Below are 21,599 nucleotides of genomic sequence, written 5' to 3' on the forward strand. Positions count from 1 at the left end.
GAGGTAGGAAGATAGGATTTCCTACTTAAAGCTGAAACTAAGGCTATTACTAGAGCCATTGCAAGATGAGAGCCTTTTAAATACTTTTAATGAGGAAGCTCATTCTAAATGTAGAAGGAAATAATTTCATATTTCAGCATTATTTTATTACCTTAGTGAACACTGAACACTAAACGCTGGGCCAGTTGTTTCCAGGAAACATTTATGACTAACATGTGCCAAACAACTTCTTACTGTATGTAAGAGTAGAATTGGCTTAATAGATGTGTACAATGTTTTGTAAGGATGACTGTGAAAAAAAAAAAAAAGTAAAACATTTGATGCTAATATAGGAGTTTACTTCTTCCTAAAAAGAAACCAAGAACATTGCTACTTGTCCTTGCTCAACTACTAAATGCTTTCCTTATCTATAAATCATAGTAAACTTCCTGTGAAGAACTTTCTTGCTAGAAAAAAACATAATTCCTTATGGGCGATGTTCTACCTGTATGTCATCTTATCTACATTGAGAAACTTTCCTTCCTTCAGGAACTCTGCCCACCACGGATCCCTCTGTTTTCATGCCCCCAATATCTACTGACTTTCCTTTGTACCTGTCATGTCATAGCAAGTTATGTCTGTCTTCACTGAAGACAGATTTGTGATTCATATGTGACTGAAATCACCTTATGAGGTGATGAACTGATTTAGAAAATACAGATAATGCTAAAGAAATAATGTAAAAGCTCCTGGGATGAACCACTGCTAATCTTCACTGGTGACATGTGCATATATAGCATATGACTTAACTTTTTTATAGAAATGAGTTATTATGTAGCATTGCTTCATGATCCTCTTTTCTCATTTTTAAAGTTTATTTATTTGTTTTGAGACAGAGAGAGCACAAGCAGGGAAGAGAGGGAAAGGGAGAGAGAGAGAGAGAGAGAGAGAGAGAGAGAAAGAGAGAGAGAGAGAGAGAGAGAGAGAGAGAGAGAGAGAGAGAGAATATCAAGCAGGCTCTGTACTGTGAGCACAGAGCCAGATGTGGGGTCAAACTGACAAACTGGTGAGATCATGATTTGAGCTGAAATCAAGAGTAGGACACTTAACCGAATGAGCCACCCAGGCTCCCCTCCTCATTTCTCATTTAATATGAACAGTATGAACATCTTCTCAAATAATATGAACATCTTTCATACCACTGAATATTTTTGCACAAAATTTTTTTCATTACTGCATAGTTTTATTTGTATATAACACAGTTTATAGTATTTATGGTGTGTGTGTATACATATATACCTGTACATATATACAGAGAGAGAGAGAGAATATAGATTTATTTTCACCTGCATGTACAAACACATAATATTAATTTAATCATCTATGTAGGTAAAACTTTGGAAATATATAGCCTTCCTTATGATATATATATTTTTAAAAGACTTCTTGAGGCATAATTTATAAGCTCTGCTTCATTTTCTTGTATAGAACATTATAGGAAGGTATGCTATGGGCGTCCACTGTAGTACTTATGTGCATTGGCATATAGCATTAATTCAAATAAAACCGTGAAGTTATTTAAATATTCTATAGGAGAGGAAATTGTGGATGAGAGAGGCAGAGTAACGGTCCATGATTTTTTTTTAAGTTTATTTATTTTACTTTGAAAGAGAGAGAGGGAGCACACACACCTGTGAGGAGGGGAGGGGTAGAAGAGAGGGAGAGAGAATCCCAAGCAGGCTGCTTGCTGCAGCACGGAGCCCAATACAGAGCTCCACATGGGGTTCAATCACATGAATCATAAGATCATGACCTGAGCCTAAATCAAGAGCTGGTCGCTTAACTGACTGAACCACTCAGGCACCTCTGGTCCCTGATTTTAAGGCTCAGAGCTGCTGATATTTAAACAACCATACTTTGTATTGAGTTACTATTGAGAATCATTTGTAATAGTTATACAAACTATTATTAAAAGTTACCATTGGGGATTGAAAATAAATTAATCAAACGTTCACTTTATTTAAATGGTGGTTTCTTTATCTGCTTAGGATCTCACTGGTGATATAATTAAAACCCCTTAAAGACATAGGCTTCATAGATTTTAATTGTGTGCAACTATCAGAAATTTTTGAGCTTGTACTAATGAATAGAAATTTATTTATATTGTATAAATTATACAACCCAAGTACTAAACACTAGTGAAGACTAAATTTTAATATAAAAAATGAACTAGAAGTTTTACATTTTTCAGATACCATAATGGAAACTTTTGTGCATCTCTGAGATGGGGAAAACCTGTATTTTAATTACTTTGTTCATCAGTTTTTCCACAGAACTAAATTGTCTCAAAATTTTCTTCTACCTTTTTCAAATTACTCACTGATTGAATGAAAGGTACCAGGCATTGAGTTGAAACAGAATGCATTGATGAGTCCTCATAGAATAAAAGGGAAAGAACAAAATGCATTAATAAAAATAACACTATCAAATAGGTCCAGAATCCCAACATTTTTACAAAATAGAGTTGATTTTTTAAATATAAATTATGCAACATATATACCTGATGAGTCAGTGGTGGTCCTCCAAGTGGTGATTCACATACCCATGTTACTGCCTTCCTGTAATGGCCCTGCTGTTTCTACAATTCTGGCTTCCAGAATTGCTATAGCGAGAGAGAAAACATGGAGAATCACACATGGGAAGTTTTTATACACTACACTTGGATTTAACTCATATCATTTCAATCCTCAGTTACAATACCACATTTAACTGCAGGAGAGACTGGGGAATGTGTGTCCAGGCAGGAGAGAAAATGGGCTCAATAGTTAGACTCTCTGCCATAACATATAAACAAGTAGTGGTAATGTAGTTTTATAAAAGGATAATGGAATAAAGTAAAAGTGCTATACAATCATAGAGGAGAGAACAATTATCTTTCCTTAACGTTTGAACTGATGAACAGGGACTATTTTGGTCATCATATACAGAAGGAAGTTCCTGGCCAAAGGTATATATGGAAAGTCGGAGACGATAAAAAGAATAATTCCTATATAGCATGGTTAATATGTAATTTCTTCATTAAATTCCTGCCACCTTTTCAAAATAAATTTTCAGACAGATCTATAAGGATGTATGCCTAGGGAAAAATATTAATTGAGTCATGGTTTATAATAGAAATTATAGAAGCAACATAAATGTTCAATGAAAAAGTATCTGTTAAATAAATCATTGTACAGCCAAGCTATGGCATATTTTGAAGCCAATAGAAAATGTATGGGTTCACATGCTTATTTAGAAAGATTCCCACAATTGTGGTTCACATGATAAAAATAATCATAAATAATAAAGATAATGACAAATGAATGATAAATTTTAGTGTGCATGAATGATTCTATTTTAAATATAGAAGTATGTTTCTGCATAGATTAAAGTGAATCATCCAAGCAGTGGTTTCATTGCTTTTACATAGTGCCCACCTACCTCCCTCTGTCTGTCTCTAACTCTAGTCTTTGTCTATATCTATCATCTTTCTTCTTTCTTTTGTTATCTTTTATTGTTTTTTTTTTAATTTAAAAATAAGTGAACATTTGGAATCAGGGTTCCCTTGGTTCTTTAGATGATCTCTCATTTAGCTAGCTGGTGAAAATACTACCTTATTAATATCTAACAGAGGCACCCTCCTAGAACACAGTAGTTCCGTCTGTTGGACTTGATCCTGTTAGAGCTAGCTTTTTACAACTTTCTTGGTTCATAAACATCTAGTTACTGAAATGTAATGGACACAAATCAGAACACCACATATGGCTAGGATAAGAAACAAAAATAAAATGTTACTGTGAGATGTGTCAGATTTATAAAAGTTGTATGTAATTCTTTTTCAAAGAGATAGTAAGTAAATTGCCATTAATTTATACATTAATTAGAATGAATTTGGTTGTTTAATATATATTAAGCTATATGTTATAATATCAATATATAATATTCATATTTGAAGAATATGAATTTATTATTTCTAATGGAAATGAGCCTAAGTAAGTAGATATAAGTTCCTTGTTCCTAAATAAGAATTACCCTTGACAAATGCAAGGTCTTTAGCGTGGCACAAGAGCATGGCCCAGGGAACCCTGAGTGGAGGGCAAAATGGTTTGTGGTCCCAGTGCTGGTTTGATATTCTGCTCTCTGACTCCACCCAAACACATTTATGATTGACAAGACAAAAAGCATTGTCTTAGAGGAAATGCTTTATTGGCAATGGAGTATAAATATTCTAAGATGGGAGAGACTAAAAAGCAGGGTTTTAAATTGAGTACAGTTGACAAATTGGTAGTGATAACAGTGAGAGAAAAACTACACTGTTCCCCAAAAGAAAGCTTTTAAAGGCAAAAATACAAAAATTAACAAATTGAGTAAATTTGAGTATAGAAATACAATTTGAAATAATTTCCTGGAGAGTGTGGAACATGGAATAACATTAGATTTTGGTTCAATATTATGCTTTTACCAATATACATCGTATATTACTGTGTTCTTTAACAGAATAAAGTAATTAGTCTAAAATCAACTCAAATATTTTCTTACTTGGGTATTTTTTTTTTTTTAGAAAAAATGTAGATTGTCTTATCTCTCTTTTTTCAAATAAACAATGCTCATTGTTAATGAGACATTTCTACAATTGAAAAAAAAATATCCACAATACAATTTACCTAACCAACAATGAGATTAATATATAGTGTTCCTTTTGGTAAATTTATCAGTTGGTTTGTTTATATTTATATTTTTAAATTTTGGTTATCCTCTTTATCAATACAAATTCTAAGATTAAAGTGAATCACCTTGAAATCTTTGCAGTATGTACTATGTTAAAAAATAAGATGCATATATATATATACACACACACATATATACACACATATATGTAATGATTCTACTTTTATATTTCTGCAAGCTTTACAATGTCATTTCGAATGATGTTAATTATTACCTTTTAATGACTTCACCATATAATTAGGAATAAAATAACTTATAGCACAACATATTATTTTTCTAGTCCAAACCAGCTTTGGAATTGGGTTATTTCCATTCATGTTCAGACTAACAATCATGAAATCATAATTTAGATTTCGTTGCCTTTTGTATTATGTTTGCCTGTTAGAGCAGTAAAGTCAAATAAATACTTCAATGATTTTTTTTTAAGGTTGGCTGTGGGGAACATGATATTGTCAGGTAGTAGGTGGCTTTTTTTTTTAAGCTATGTACAAGAGAAAGATTAACAGGTTAGAAAAGAAAAATAGGAGTTGCTTTTTAAAGCAGACCAGCAGACCAGCCTCATACTCAATCGCATAATCTTTCCCATTTCCTATTTACAGTATTTGAAGAAAAAATTGTTTTTCTTTTTCCTAGCAAGATGCATTCTTCCAAGTAAGACCCAGAAAAACAAAAAGGCTAGTTCGACATTGTAATTACTTAACATTATTTTTGCTTAAATGAGGTGAAACACACCAGTAGTTCTGCTCGTTGAAAAGAAAAAAAAAAAATTTTATAAAATGTCAACTATGCATTCATTAGAGGCTATTATAGAAAAATGTTTAACTTTAGGGAGGAGACATTTAACCCGATACACATTAAGTTGTTTCTATTCTCCGCTAAGAAAATGAGGATAATTAAGGAAAATGATTATATGTGCTTGCTAACTGGTTTTAGGTATAAGGATACTCTTTATGACAATTTTGTTTTTATTGATGATAATTCCATAACATGATCACACTTACTCTAACTACCATTGACAAAACTGTCATCCTCAGAGTGCTAAGCCAAGCAAATGGCTGCACCTTTGAATAAACTGCAAAACCCAAATACTTTGTGTGTCTTAACTTGATCTTCATGCTCTAAGATGTAGCTGAGTGCCATGTCTTTTCCACGTAGAATACATGTTAACCCTGCTAGCTTCCTACACGTGGAGCATTATGTTGACCCTGGTACATTTTTCTGCAATGGAATAAACCTTTGTTGGAGTACATAGAGGGCATTTAAAAGAACTGTAAATTGCTTTCTTAATTTCTAGAAATTCTTAACCTCAAATTTTTAAATCACTTTTTTATTTTCTGAAGAATTTTCAAAATTTTATTTAATGAAATTATTTTGAACAGCGATTCTTTTAATGTTATTTTTCTCAGTTTTTCCCTTGAGCTCTCTGCTCTTTTTTTATTTTTTTATATATTTTTAATTTTTTTAATGTTTATTTATTTTGGAGAGAGAGACAGAGCATGAGTAGGCGAGGGGCAGAGAGAGAGGAAAACACAGAATCCAAAGCAGGCTCCAAGCTCTGAGCTGTCAACACAGAGCCTGATGTGGGGCTCGAACTCATGAGCCATGAGATCATGACCTGAGTCAAAGTTGGATGCTAAACCGCCTGAGCCACCCAGGCGCCCCAGAACTTTATTTCTTAAATTGAATAAAACGTGCTTCCTCATAAAATTCCTGCCATCATTTCTATTTTTGCTTCATTAAGTGAATGAGGCTTTTTATAAACTTTCTTTAAATGACAGCTTTTTAAATAGTTTGAGGTTGAAGCATAGATCTTTTTCATTTAACATTTTCCCAGTTGTTACTATTTTTCCGTATATAAGAGGATTTCCAGGCTTATCACCTTCTTGGTACCCCTATCTGAAGGTCCTTGGAGATACCTAGTGTCTTTTATAGGCTGACTCATGACATTCCGAAGTCAGGATAACCTTTCAAAGAGAATATTAAACTAGGTGGCCCAACTGTATGTTAGTACTAATAATATCCAGCTTGATGTTCTATATCTATGAATGTCAAGTCAAATGTTTCTTTATGTTCTGGATTTCAAACCTATTCTGTTTTTTGGAATTATATTTTTATGAAAGGCTATAATTTATAAATTATTTTTATAGGCTTTATATCCTTTATAGTTTTTATAATTTTTAAGATAGTCTGGGTCCAAATATTTGCCCTTTTAAGTAATGTGGGAACTAATTTCAGTAAGATTAAGGTGTTAGAAACTATAATATGGCAACATATTGGAAGAGTCAAGATCAGCCTTCCTTTCATTTTAACTTAATTTAACATCATTTATGAAGAGTAAATTGAGGTTATATTAGGATTGACTGGAACTTTTTCTATTACATATTTATATACATACATATGTGTGCAAACAGACACACAAACATGTATCCGAGTGCGCGCGCGCGCGCGCGCGCACACACACACACACACACACACACACACACACACACACACACATTGAAGCATGCATTTTGGAGCAAGAAGGGACATTAGTGTAGTGATATCTTGCGAAATATGACCAGAACATTAGCCTGTATGTGTGATCCTGAGTTCTCTTAATAATCTTTTTAATATTGATTTATTTTTGAGAGACATAAAGAGACAGAGTGTACATGGGGGAGGGACAGAGAGAGGGAGACACAGAACACAAAGCAGGCTCCAGTCTCCGAGCTGTCAGCACAGAGCCCAACATGGGGGCTCGAACTCACAAACCGTGAGATCATGACCTGAGCCGAATTCGGACAATTAACCTGCTGAACTCCCAGGTGTCCCCTGAGTTCTCTTCATAAACAGTCAAGACCAGAATCTTGTGAAGTTCCAGTTATGGAGCACATTGTGTCTTAATCGAACTTGGCATTTGAAATTATATGTCACCACTGTGAAAGTTCTCTTATTTTTTGAAAATGCTTTGACAGAGAAATCAAATTGCATTTGGGATGAAGGATTATCAATGTTGCTTGCTTTTATAAAGATGTAGTGGCAGTAGATATGTCAGATATTAGACCATTGAAATGGATGTGAACATAAATTTGTCTTGGTATATTTTCAAAAGTTCTCTTTTATTTTGTTCAGTTTGGTCTGCCTAGTGTCTAAGTTCATCCCTTCTCTAATAATTTTATATTAAAAACTATGACAGAGAAGTTTTAAATTTTGGTGGTCTGTATTGCTTAACTATCAAGTCTTAATGATTAGTCAGATCTTATAATATGTCTAGATTTAAAAGACAGCGTGCAGCACTGAGATAATGAATTAAAATATGTTGTTTCATTAGTATAGTATATGGTTGTAAGTAAGCAATAAAGACTTGATGATTGTATTATTAAGCCAGTGTGTAAATAATAGACATCAGACTCTAATTAACACATGAGTTTATTTATTCAGTTCATTATCTGTGTGTTTGTATGTGTGTGTGTACCTGTGTGTGTCTTACAGCTGTTATTTCGAGAAACCAAGAAGGGCCGGGAGAAATGGGAAAGGCTGTGCTGATTCCTAAAGATGACCAGGAGAAAATGAAAGAACTATTTAAAATCAATCAGTTTAACCTTATGGCCAGTGATTTGATTGCCCTTAACAGAAGTCTACCGGATGTAAGATTAGAAGGGTGAGTTTACATGTGTTATATAATCGTATTTTTAGTAACCTCCATATCTCACAGTAGCTTAGAACTTCTAGAACTCTGTTTTTGAATACCTGTGCTGTAGCGGGGATGAATTGTGCATGCATATGATGGGAAATATAAACCAGTTTCTTCTCCGGCAGAGCAGAATATTTTACTTGCAAAGATATCGTGGGAGACCCAACTCTAACAGGTTTCTCTTCGTGAGATGCTTTTTTTGTTTTGCTTTATCTTGCCAAATACTGAGTAAACAGGATTTTTGATAGGTTATGTGGTTGCCTGTATAGAAAGGTCTTATACTTTGTATTTGAAAACTATAGGCTTTGCTGTTCCAGTGTAAAAATGGCCAATTGCCAGTATGATTCTTTGACCTTTTAACATTATTTATTATGGATTCCAGCGAATTATGGTACTATTTTATAATTAGAACACTCAGTTATCAGCCATGGAAGAAATAGTCACTTGGAAATAATAATACTGCATGCAAAATGATGTTGAAAAATTCAACTTGTTTGTGATTAACTCTAAGTCATGCTCTAGATAGTTGAATGAATTTTAAATGGATATAATAAAAATTAGAATATTTAGTGGCAGTATTGTCATCCTAATAATATAGTCCTTAGAAAAGATAGGTCCTGAGGCTTTAGAAAATCTCCAAGTTTACAAATATGTTGCAGAATACATTTCTATGTAAACAGAAGTTGTTCTTTTAGACATCTAATGACTTTCTCCATATAGAATAAAATAACAGTTAATGCAAATAAAGTTTACCACCTATAATGGGTTGTATTACATTAGTAATATAGTGATATTATCATATTTATCATATCTCTTTTTTTTTCCTTTCTAAATTACTTCAAAAAATACCAAAGTAACCAAATCTTGTTGAGATGGTCGGGCTGGATTGTCAGAAGGTTCATTTGATAGCTAAGTACTGGTTTTGTACATCCTTGTATGCTTTTGTCTCTCTCAAAAAAACCCTCATAAATAAGTACATATTTTGCACATTTTTGGTCTCTAACAAATGACTAAAACGTGAAAATTACATTTGTGCATTTCAAAGATCTATAGCATTTTATAGGTAGTTATGTCTATATTTTCATATTTGTACATAGACACATTTGTATTTTTAAAGACCTACAATAAGTTTATTCTTCTAAACAATTTTGAAACATTTTAGATGCTAAGCTTATGCCATAATAATTGTGCATTCCTCACTTTCTTTTATATACTATGTTGTAATAAAATGGATAAAGGTGATACCTTTTCAGGAAAACCACTTAAACACTATTTCAAATTTTTATGAAATCTTTGTTTTCAACTATCAGAACATAAATTTTATATCAGATCTGGGATACTTAAGGTAACAACTGCCTTAGTACAGAGCCATCAGCTTAAAAAAAGGAGAAGGAAAATGTTCATTGAGCATCATTTAAAATATTTGTGGCCAATGGCATTTCTTCTTTTATGAATTACTTAGTAAATTAAGTGCTTGAGTAATTATACCTTAAAATATAGAACAATTCAACTTTTTAAAATGGAAAATTCAAATGGATTACTGTAAATATTACACAAAATGCAATATTTACTGTGGTTGTTTTTATTTATTTATTTTGTGTGTGTGTGGGGGTTAGATACATATTTATTACAAGAATGTCTAAACACCATGAGCCTCTTTTTTTAAGTTGAGATATAATTGATGTATAAGATTGTATTTGTTTCAGGTGTACAACATAGTGATTTTATATTTGTATATATTGTGTAATGATCACCATAATAAGTTGAGTTAACATCTATCACCACACAAACTTTTTTCTTGTGATGAGAAACTTTTCAGATTTACTCTCTCAGCACCTATCAAATATGCAACATTGTATTATTGACTATAGTCATCATGCTGTACATTATTTATTTATTTTATATGACTTATTTATTTTATAACTGGAAGTATGTACCTCTTGACCTAATTCACCCATTTCTCCCAGCCCCCAAACTTCCTCCCCTCTTGGAGCCACCAATCTGTTCTCTGTATCAGTTTATATTTTTTTTTTTTTTTGTTTTTAAGATTCTATCTGTAGGTGAAATCATACAGTATATTTCTTTTTCTATTTGACTTATTTTACTTGGCATAATACCCTTAAGGCCCATCCATGTTGTTGCAAATGGCCAAATTTAATTCTTTTTAATGACAGTATTCCATTGTATATATATACCACTTCTTTATTCATTTATCCATTGATGGAAACTTGGGATATTTCCATACCTTGGCTATTGCAAATAATCCTTCAGTGAACATAAGGAGGGTGCATATGTGACTTCAAATTTGTGTTTCTGTCTTCTTTGGGTAAATAGAAAAGAAATTGCTGGATCATATGCTATTCCTATCTTTAATATTTTAAGGAAACTTCATACTGTCTTCGATAATGGCTCCACCAATTTATATTCCCACCAATAGTGCACAAGACTCTTTTTCTACATTTTGTCAACACGTATTTCTTGTCTTTTTGATATTAGCCATTCTGACAGGTGTGAGGTGCTATCTCATTGAGGTTTGGTTTCCATTGATTAGTTATATTAGACATATTTCAGGTACCTGTTGGCCATCTGTATGTCATCTTTGGAAAAATGTATGTACATATCCTCTGTTCATTTTTAAATTGGATTATTTGTTTTGTTGTTGTTGTTTATGAATTTGTTATATTTTGGATATTAAGCCCTGATCATATATGTGATTTTCAAATATTTTCTTACATTCAGTAGGTGGCCTTTTCATTTTGTTTGTGGATTTCTTTGCAGTACAGAAAAATTTCAGTTTGATACAGTCCCAACTTGTTTATTTTTACCTTTCTTGTTTTTGACTTAGGAATCACAACCACAAAATCATCACCAAGATCGATATCAAGTAGCTGACTGCCTCTATTTTCTTCTAAGAGTTTTATGGTTTCAGGCTTTAACATTCAAGTCTTTTAATCCACTTTGAGTTAATTTGTGGGTATGGTGTAAGGTAGTAGTCTAATTTCATTCTGTTGCTTGTGTCTACCCAATTTTTCTAACACCATTTGTCTTTTCTTCAATGTATTTTCTTGCCTCCTTTGTTGTAAATTAATTGGCCACTATATGCATGGGTTTATTTGGGGGCTCTCTATTCTGTTCTATTGACCTCTGGGTCTGTTTTTATGCCAGTACCATACTGTTTGATTACTAAAACTTCATAATATACTGTGAAATCAGGGAGCATGATGCCTCCAGCTTATTTCTTCTTTCCAAATATTGTTTTGGCTATTTGGGATCTTTTGTGGTTCCATACAAATTTTAGGATTGTGTGTTCTGTTTCTGTGAAAAAAGCTATTGTAATTTTAAATAGGGATTGCATTAAATCTGTAGATTACTTTGGGTAATACATGCATCTTCCTTCACCTATTCCTCCTCCTCCTCCTCCTCTTCCCCCGTCCCTCTCTCCCCCTGTCCCCACTCCTCCCCCTTCTTCCTTTCTCCTCTTCTTTTCCTCCTCCTTCTTCTTTTCTAATTGCTCAGGTTAGGACTTGCAGTGCTGTGTGGATTAAAAGTGGTGAAAGTGGAAATTTTTGTCATTTTCTTGATATAGAGGAACAGCTTTTCACCGTTGAGTATATTAGCTATGGGCTTGTCATATATTGCCTTTAATATGTTGAGGTATGTTCCTTCTATACCCACTTTATTGAGAATTTTTATTTTAAATGGCTATTTAATTTTGTCAAATGTTTTTTTTTTCTGTATCTATTGAGATGATCCTATGATTTTTATCCCTTGTCTTGTTAATGTGGTATGTCATATTGATTAATTTGCAGATGTTGAAGCATCCTTGTGTCCCAGGAATAAATCCCACTTAGTCATTATGCATAATCTTTTTAATATTGAATTGGGTTTGCTAATAATTGTTGAGGATTTTTGCATTTATGCACATCAGGGATGTTAGCCTATAATTTTCTTTTTTGTGGTGTTCTTCTCTGGCTTTTGTATTAGGGTAATGCTGGCCTTGTAAAATAAATTTGTAGGTATTCATTCCTCTTCAATTTTTTTGGAAGAGTGTGAGAAGGATATGTATTAAAATTTTGAATGTTTGGTAGAAAACACTGGTGAAGCCATCGGATCCTGGACTTCCATTTGTTGGGGGGTCTGATTATTAATTCAATCTCCTTACTGGTAATTGATCTGTTCAAATTTTCTCTTTCTTCATGATTCAGTCTTGGAAGGTTGTATGTTTCAGGAATTTATTCATCTTTTCTAGGTTGTCCAGTCTGGTGGTGTATCATTGTTCATAGTAATCTCTTTTGATCCTTTATATTTCTGTGGTATCAGTTGTGACTTGTGCTCTTTCATTTCTGTTTTATTTATTTGGGTCTTCTCTTTTTGTTATTGGTGAGTCTAGCTAAAAGTTTATCAATTTTGTTTACCTTTTTAAGGAACTCACTCTTTCAGTGATATTGTCTACTGCCTTTTAGTCTTTATTTCACTTGTTTCTGCTCTGATATTTATTATTTCCTTCCTTGTTCTAACCTTGTGCTTTGTTTGTTCTTCTTTCTTTAGTTCTGTTTAGTGTACAACTAGACTGTTTGAGATTTTCCATATATTAAGGTAGGTCTGTATCACTATGAACTTCCTTTTTAGAACTGCTTTTGCTTCATCCTGTAGATTTTATATGTTGTATTTCCATTTCCACCCTCCAGGATTTGTTTGTTTGTTTTAGTTCTTTTGATTTCTTCAGTTACACATTCGTTGTTTAGTAGTATGTTGTTTAATCTGCACATATTTTTTTTTAAGTTTATTTATTTTGAGAGAGGGGAGAGGGGCAGAGAAAGAAGGAGAGAGAGAGGGAGGAAGGGAGGGAGGGAGGGAGAGAGAGAGAGAGAGAGAGAGAGAGAGAAAGAGAGAGAAAGAGAGAGAAAGAGAATCTCAAGCAGGCCCCATGCTTTCAGAGTGGAGCCTGACATGTGGCTCCATCTTACAAACCATGAAATCATGACCTGAGCTAAAATCAAGAGTTGGTCACTTAACCAACTGAGCCACCCAGGCACCCCAAGTCTCCACATACTTAAAAAAATTTTTCAGTCTTCTTCTTAAAATGATTTCTACTTTTAAACCAGTGTGGTTGGAAAAGGTGCTTGATATGATTTTAATCTTGTTAAATATATTTAGACTTGTTTTGTGGTCTAACATAAGATCTATCCTGGATATCTATCCATGTGCCTCTGAGAAGAATGTGTATATTGCTGTTTTGGGTGGAATGTTCTGTATTTATAGAGTCCACCTGGCCTAATGGGTTGTTTAAAGCCAATATTTCCTTATTGATTTTCTGTCTGGACAGTCTATCCATTGATATAAGTAAGGTACTAAAAACCCTATTCTTACTGTATTACTGTTAATTTCTCCCTTTAGGTTTGTTAATATGTGCTCTGTATATTTAGGTGCTTCTTTATTAGGTGCATAGGTATTTATAAATTGCTGTATCTTCTTGTTGGATTGATCCTTTATCATTATGTAATACCCTTCTTTGTCTTTTATTATAGTCTTTGTTTTAAAATCTGTTTTGTCTGGGGGTGCCTAGATGACTCAGGCAGCTGAGTGACTGCCTCTTGATTTCAGCTCAGGTCATGATCCCAGAGTGGTGGGATTGAGCCCCACACCAGGCTCTATGCTGAGCATGGAACTTGTTTAAGATTCTCTCACTTTCTCTTTCTCCTTCTGCCCCTCTCCCTTGTTTATGCTATCTCTCTCTCTAAAATATAAATAAATAAATAAATAAATAGATAAATAAATAAATAATCTATTTTGTCTATGTATAGCTACTGCAGCTTTCTTTTGGTTTCCATTTGCATGAAACATCTTTTTTCATCCCTTCACTTTCAGCCTGTGTATGTTCTTACATCTGAAGTGAGTTTCTTGTAGTCAGCACATAGGTTGGTCTTATTTGTTTCTTTGTTTATTTTAATCCATTCAGCCAGTTTTTTTTTTTTTCCATTGGAGAATTTAGTCCATTTACATTTAAAATAATTATTGATAGGTATGTACTAATTGCCATTTTGTTAATTGTTTTCTGACTATCTTGTAATTTTTAGTTACTTTCTCTTCCTTTTTTTCTTCTTTTTCTCTCTTCCCTATGGTTTAATGACTCCTTAAAGTTATGCTTAGATTCTTTTCTCATTATCTTTCATGTATCTTCTACAGGTTTTGGATCTGTGATTACCATAAGGCTTACATATAACAGCCTATATAATCAATAGTCTATTTAAAGTTGACAGCAAGTTACATCTCAACATATTCTAAAACTACATTTTTACTGCCAACCCACACATGCATTTTAATTTTCATGTCATGCTTTTTATTTTCATGCAAACTTCATTTGCATCTTTTTATTTTGTGTATCCCTTAACTAATTATAGTTGTTTATACTGCTTTTGCCTTTTAACCATCATGCTAACTTTACTAATTTAATCCACCACCTTTCCTATATACTTACCTATACCATCAAGATTTTTACTTTCATATGTTTTCTTGTTACTCATTAATGTTTTTTCTTTTCAACTTAAAGTAGTCCCTTTAACATTTCTTGTAAGTCTCCTATAGTAGTGAGGAACTCCCTTAGCTTTTGCTTGTTGGAAAACTATCTTTCTGCTAATTCTGAATGGTAATCCTGCTGGGTAGAGTATTTGTGGTTGGAAGTTTTTTTGTTTTTTGTTTTTTGTTTTTCCCTTCAGCTTTTTAAGTATATCCTGTACCTGGTGAAAAGTCTGCTGATCATTTTATGGGGGGTTCTCTCATACATATTAAGTCCTTTTTTCTCTTGTGGGATTTAAGATTTTATTTTTATCTTTAACTTTTGATATTTTAATTATAATGTGTCTGGTGTTGATTTCTTCCAGTTCATTTTATTTGGAACTCATTTGATTTCCTGGATCTGGATGTCTGTTTCATCCCCAGGTTAGAGAAATTTTCACCTATTATTTCTTCAGATTAGTTTTCTTCCTCTTTCTCTCTTTATTCTCCTTCTGGTAACCCTGTAATGTAAATGTTTTATTTGATGTTGTCCTATTGGTCTCTTAAGCTACTTTCTCTTTTCTAAATTTTTCTTTTTGCTACTCTGTTTTGGTGAGTTCCACTACCCTGTCTTCCAGATCAATAATCCTTTTTCTACTTCCTCTAGTCTGTTGTTGAAGCACTCTTATGTACTTTTAGTTCAGTTATTTCATTCTGCAGCTCTGTGACTTCTGTTTAGTACTTTCTTATATTTTCTATCTCTTTGTCAAAGTTCTCACTATGTCTCCTGGTTTGGTGAACATCCTTATACCATTACATTGAACTCTTTATCAGTTAAGTTACTTATATTCCTTTCATTAAGTTTTTTTTTTTTTCCCCCTAAGGTCTTGTTCTTTTATTTGGAACTTATTTATCTGTTTCTTCATTTTCCTTGATTGTTTGTGCCCATGTATTAGGAGAGACGCCTACCTCTTCCAGTCTTGAAGGAGTGGCTTTATATAGTAGATTAATCTTCTCTTTCAACCTTGTCCTAGCTCTTGGTTGTGTCTTGAACCTTTGGAGTTGTCTAAATAGCCTGATTTATTCTTGATAAGTCCCTGTTTTTGAGGTTGTATCAAAACCTGTCATTGTTTCAGAGGGAGGGATCTTAGCCCCTACTTTCAGGCTGATTGGAAATGAAACCCTCAGGCAGCAGCTTTTGAAGTATGCTAATATATACAGTCCTGTGGGACTACAGTTGTAAACCTGCTGGCCTCCAGATTGGGAGGTATTTCCTTGGCAACATTTGCAAAAATCAAAACTCCTAATGATTGTATAAACTTCTTTCTGGGAGGTGCTAGCTGGCTGTAGCAAGGTCCCTGGAGAACACAAAGATGGCATCCCCTGGCCTCTGTTCTCTAAGATCAACTCTATTCCCTCTGTAGATATCTGCTGAACTGGCAGTCTGCCCCTCAGACTAAAATTCCAGGACAAGCAAGTAGGCCTTTTCACAGAAGATTCAGGTGTTTCAGTCTTCTGTCTGTGTTGTGCCCTTGGGTTATTAGCCTGCCAAAAACCGCCTTTTCAATTGTTTCAGTATTGTAGGGCCCACAAATGCAACCTCCCCTAGCCAACATAGATCAACACTCAAGAGGTATCCCCTATATGGACTGCGCACACCAGCCAGCTTTAATGGAGCAATGGGGATCATGCGCTATGTTCCCATTAGTTTTAGTGGTGTTGTGGGTAGTGCTGGGCCTGGGCGTGCCTGCCAGCTTTATTGGGTCTGTAGGATAGCACTGAGGTGGGATGTACCTCCCAGCCATAGCAAAGCCATGGAGAGTGCAGGGTTGGGACATTCTCTCTGGCACTAGCAAGATAGAGGGAGAGTGTAAAAAAATGACACCCATAATCAGTGACACTACTAAGTAGAATGAGATCCCCCAAATGGTGCTCACTGGCATCTCCATCTCCAGAGAGTCCCAACAGGCTCCTGCCTCTCTAGCAGACACTTGAAGATTAGCAAATGAATCTCTTTCACATATGGTATCATGATTTTCAAACTGCTGGTTTTGCACAGGTCTTGGCTGCATGAGTCTACATGCAATCTCTTTGAGTGTAGATTCTCAGCTTCCTCCATCCTTTGGGTTTCCTGGACACTAATTCTGTTGGTTTTCAAAGTCAGCCATTCTGGGGCCTTGTCCCTTCAGTACAGGTCCTAAAGGCCGGGATGCCTGATGTGGAGCATGTACCTCTTGCTCACCAGGGAGAAACTCTGTATTTGTGAGATCTGATTATGATCGGATTGTGGATTGTTGATTGTGGGTTGCTATGCTGGGGTGAGGATTTTGGTGAGACCAAGACTTTGCCTTTCCTACCCATCTTAATTTAACTCCATTATCCTTTGTTGTGGAGAAACTGACAAGCTGGTTTTCAGGTCTTTTTTTTAGAGGGAAGTGTTCTATATGTAGCTGTAGATTTGGTGTCTGTGGGAAGAAGTAAGCTGAGGATCTTTTGTGTCAACATCTTGAACTACCTCCTGTGTACTGTGATTATTAGTGCTTGAATTTTGAGATTTTTAAAATAGTCTGTGAAATAATATTAATGAAAAGAATACTTTTCTATTTTATGTGCCACCATAATTTATGATATCAGTAAGAAAACATAAATGCCATCCAAACTTTCTAGACAAATCGTCAAATGTGTGGAGGCTTATTGCAGATATTTGCAAGTCATGTTGAATGACTCAATTGTGTGACTGTCTGGGAAAAACTAATGTTGAAAAACACATCATGAATCAGATATCCAAACTGTTAGTTAAAAGATGTGCAAATCTGTCAATACTTGTTTAATGTAGAAAATATCTTTTTTTTTTCAATTTTGGTATTAAAGTTCAATTTTTGAATAATTATATCTTAAAAAGATATGAACACATTAAAGTAGCCAAGTGATGACTGATAAATTATATAAAGGTGTACAAAATTGGTATTGAGAAATAGTTGTTAAAAAGAACTTAATTTTAGTGGAAAACTTGAATTGATATCTACTTACAAAGTGTCTGAATGACACAAGCAGTGAATTCATTCAAATATCTCAGTCTATTTTACTAGAATATACCCTTAAACTGGCTTGACTGAATTCAGAGATTATCCTAAAAGTTTAATGTTGTGTGTACCCTTAATATCAATCTACAAATATTTGAAGATATGTACAGAGCAAAAAAATTAAGCAAATATCCCATGTTTTCACAGAGAAGGGACAAGATGAAAATATTTTTTTCTTGGAAGTAATTGTAATGAAACATCAGGACAAATTAGAGTTAAGTTTTGGAAAATACAATCCTAGTGATTGAATATTTACATTAAGTTACTTCTTTATTTGACATATTTAATGTATTAAATGTATAATACATTTATATATATTCTAATTACTTGAGCAAATGAAATGATAGTATTAATAACAGTCATGGTAACAGGATATTTTAAGTGCAGTTAAGACTGAAGACCTTACTAAATTTCTTATTTTCTTGAAGTCCCTCCATTTCTGGGATTCTTGTTGTATATGCATATAAATAAACTTTTTATAAATAAAACTTTTTATTTATAAATAAAAATACATATATTTATATAAATATAAATAAACTGACAGCTGTTATCACCCCTTTTTCTCCTTTTCCCATCTTTCCTAACAACAAAAAAAGTGAAATGTCATAAAATTCTGATTCAGAATTTTGAGGAGAGTGAATATTTTCCTCAATGGTCGTCATTGAGGTTAATATGTTAATGGTCATCATTAGAGATTTGTTACCATGCTTCTCAATAATCATGGTTCTAAGGGGCTCAGTTGGTTAGCATCCGACTTTGGCTCAGGTCATGGTCTCATGTTTCATGAGTTCAAGCCCACATCAGGCTCTGCAGACAGCTCAGAGCCTGCAGCCTGCTTCAGATTCTTTGTCTCCCTCTCTCTACCCCTCCCCTGGTCACACTCTGTCTCTCTCTCTCTTTCTCTCTCTCTCTCTCTCTCAAAAATAAATAAACATTGAAAAAACAATTATGGTTCTAAGATTTTGTAAATTTATGTAATTTATATTTAAGAACAGGGATAAAAATTTCTCTTTTCAGGATGTCATTTGTTTTTTTTAACATAAGATTTTTATGTTAATATCTGGAGAGAGTTACCAAATAAAAAAAATCCATTTAGAGACATTAAATGCACTTTTGTTGAGCACTTAATATACTAATATGGGCCAAATACTGTTCTGTGTGCCTGGGATATAGCAGTGAACAAAACTAAGTCCCTCCTTCATGGAATTTGCAATCAGTAACAGACTAAGAATGGTAAGGTATGGAGAATAGAGAAGTGAGGAAAAGCCTCTTTGAGAAATTCACATTTGAGTAAGTTAATAGACTTTAAGAACATAAATATTATAATTTCTTTTTACCAATACACAGAGATATTAAATATTTACTGGGTCCCTGGAACAGTCAATCCTAGAAATATAATGAATCTATGGATATATAAAAGTCCATAAAAACTCAAAAGCCAAGGAGTAATCATTAAGCAAATGTGTAGGTGTATGTGTGTGTGTGTGTGTGTGTGTGTGTGTGTGTGTGTGTGTGTGTGTTTGCATTACTTTTGAGAATAGTGTTTGAATTGCATATTCAATGAATGCCAGTAAAAATCATATTTTAGTTGGCTTAGGCATCAGTAGTCAATGTTATCTCATGCCTGTAGGCTGTCCTAAAAGTAGAGAACATGACTATGATCATAATCACTGAGGTAGGTACATGACTCTATTCCATTATATGCAAAACATATATGAGAAGAAAAAGCCCACTGTGGAGAAATATTCTTCAAGTAAATGGAAAAAAATCTCAGCTATGGAGCCAAAGTCTGTAGCTTTGGAGCCAAAACCATAAGTTTAAGATCTGGCTGTATGGCTCACTATTAGACCTTGGGCAAGACATTAATTTTCTAAACCCCAGTTTCCTTTCACTGATTAAGCCAAAAAGTCAGTCAACCAATCAAACAATCTGTCATTTACCTAATAGAAGCTTAGCTTTAAGAACAAAACAAATGCATGTAAATAACAGCCCCTGACTGTGAGGAGGTAAAAGGGGTATATTTACATAAACAACTAATTAATGATATTGTATGAGCATACCTATAATTGCAAAAATAACAAAGTATATATAGGATTGCCCTGAGTTCCTAGTGAGATTTTATATGTTTTATTATTATTATTATTATGTGTAATTCTCATGCCCTCGGCTCCATTTGTGGACTAAGTGAGGGAAGTTTTTAAGCAGTCTGCTTTTCCCTTTACTCTGCAATTATTTTTGAATAAGAAATTAACAGTAATTATTGGATGAATATTTATAAAAACGCTATGGGCAATTAAAACAAAATGCTAAGGTTCTTTAGCATTTACTTGTATTCAGACATTAATAGTACTTCAAGTTCTGGCATTGAGTTATTTGAAGGTTATAATGCAGCTGGCATTTAAATATATTTCATCAGGGAAAAAATGAAGAAATAGGAGATTTATTTCAGCTATTTATATCCTAGACCAAATAACTGCTTCTTACGTATGCACACAAGCAAGCTGATAAAGAGAAAAAGACTCTAGCAGTCTTGCATTATTAGTGGAAGAGCTACAGCATACAAATTCTGAATAAGTTGCCCTCGAAGGACAAGTTTATTTACTATATAAAACAAAAATAAACCATAGGATATATTTTCTCTGTTCTCAATCTCCTAAGTGTACCTGCCCATATATATGGATTGCCTTTCCCATGAATTAAAATATGACAAGTGTAGCATTGATTGCACAAAGGAGAAATGGAAAATGAGAATTTTAATTGGATTTCTGATCTCTGTTCCACATCTTTTCTTTTTCATTTGAGAATTACTATAACTTTCATATGCTGGCAAAAATTCTGGCAATAATAATAATTTCTATGATATTTGATTTATGTAATGTGCTCATGTGTGGAATTAATTTCACTGCCTAGATTAAAAGTGGTGTGCAAGAATATTTGTCTATGTGTGTTTGTGTATATACTTCAATACATATATATTTGATGAAAATGGAGATGATAGGTGTTATTATTATCTTTGGGTTAATATTACTATACCATAACTTTCTTTTCAAATAAGAAAGTGGAGTAAAACATTTCTAGGTATTTTCTCAGGGACACATCTGTGTACCACTATAGGCAAAAAGCATGCTGCATAACCCAATTTACACTTGAACTACCCCTCAACAGTCCCTTTATTTAATTTTTGGACACTATTACATTGGATTTTTTAAATTATGGTAAAATTTATGTAGTATAAAAGGTATTGTCTCAAGTGTTTTTAAGTGTACATTTTAGTAGTGTTATGAAGAAGGGGATAAGAATATGTCGCCACAAACCATACCACTTTTTTTTTCCAAACTGCAAATTGCTCCATGTTTTATTTGTAGTCCATACAAAAGGTAAAATGCCACTTTGACATAAAGCTTATTTTAAGTTGAGAGCAGCTGAGAAAAGGCAGATACAGGAAAAGCTCTCTTCAACTTCCCTCTGCCTAAAAGCAAAGCATGCATTTCCATTTCCAAGATGTCCCTCTCTCTTGAACCAGGAAAGGAACAACCTTTCTCACTGTAGTCAGAGCTATTCCTGCATAGCTATGACTACGCATAAACTAAACCCTACTAACT

The 21,599-nt window shown here is 33.7% G+C and overlaps 1 protein-coding gene across 2 annotated transcripts in view; it reads left to right on the forward strand.

Moving 5' to 3' along the window:
* Positions 1-21,599, forward strand: part of GALNT13 (polypeptide N-acetylgalactosaminyltransferase 13) — a 499,222-nt gene that overhangs the window by 172,734 nt on the left and 304,889 nt on the right. For both annotated transcript variants that reach the window (XM_015535906.2, XM_042994459.1), the window contains exon 3: positions 8,218-8,386. In XM_015535906.2, coding sequence (XP_015391392.2) covers positions 8,218-8,386 — 169 coding nt within the window. The remainder of the gene's footprint in view (positions 1-8,217; positions 8,387-21,599) is intronic.

The sequence above is a fragment of the Panthera tigris genome, chromosome C1, assembly GCF_018350195.1.
Source record: "Panthera tigris isolate Pti1 chromosome C1, P.tigris_Pti1_mat1.1, whole genome shotgun sequence".
Lineage (NCBI taxonomy): Eukaryota > Metazoa > Chordata > Mammalia > Carnivora > Felidae > Panthera > Panthera tigris.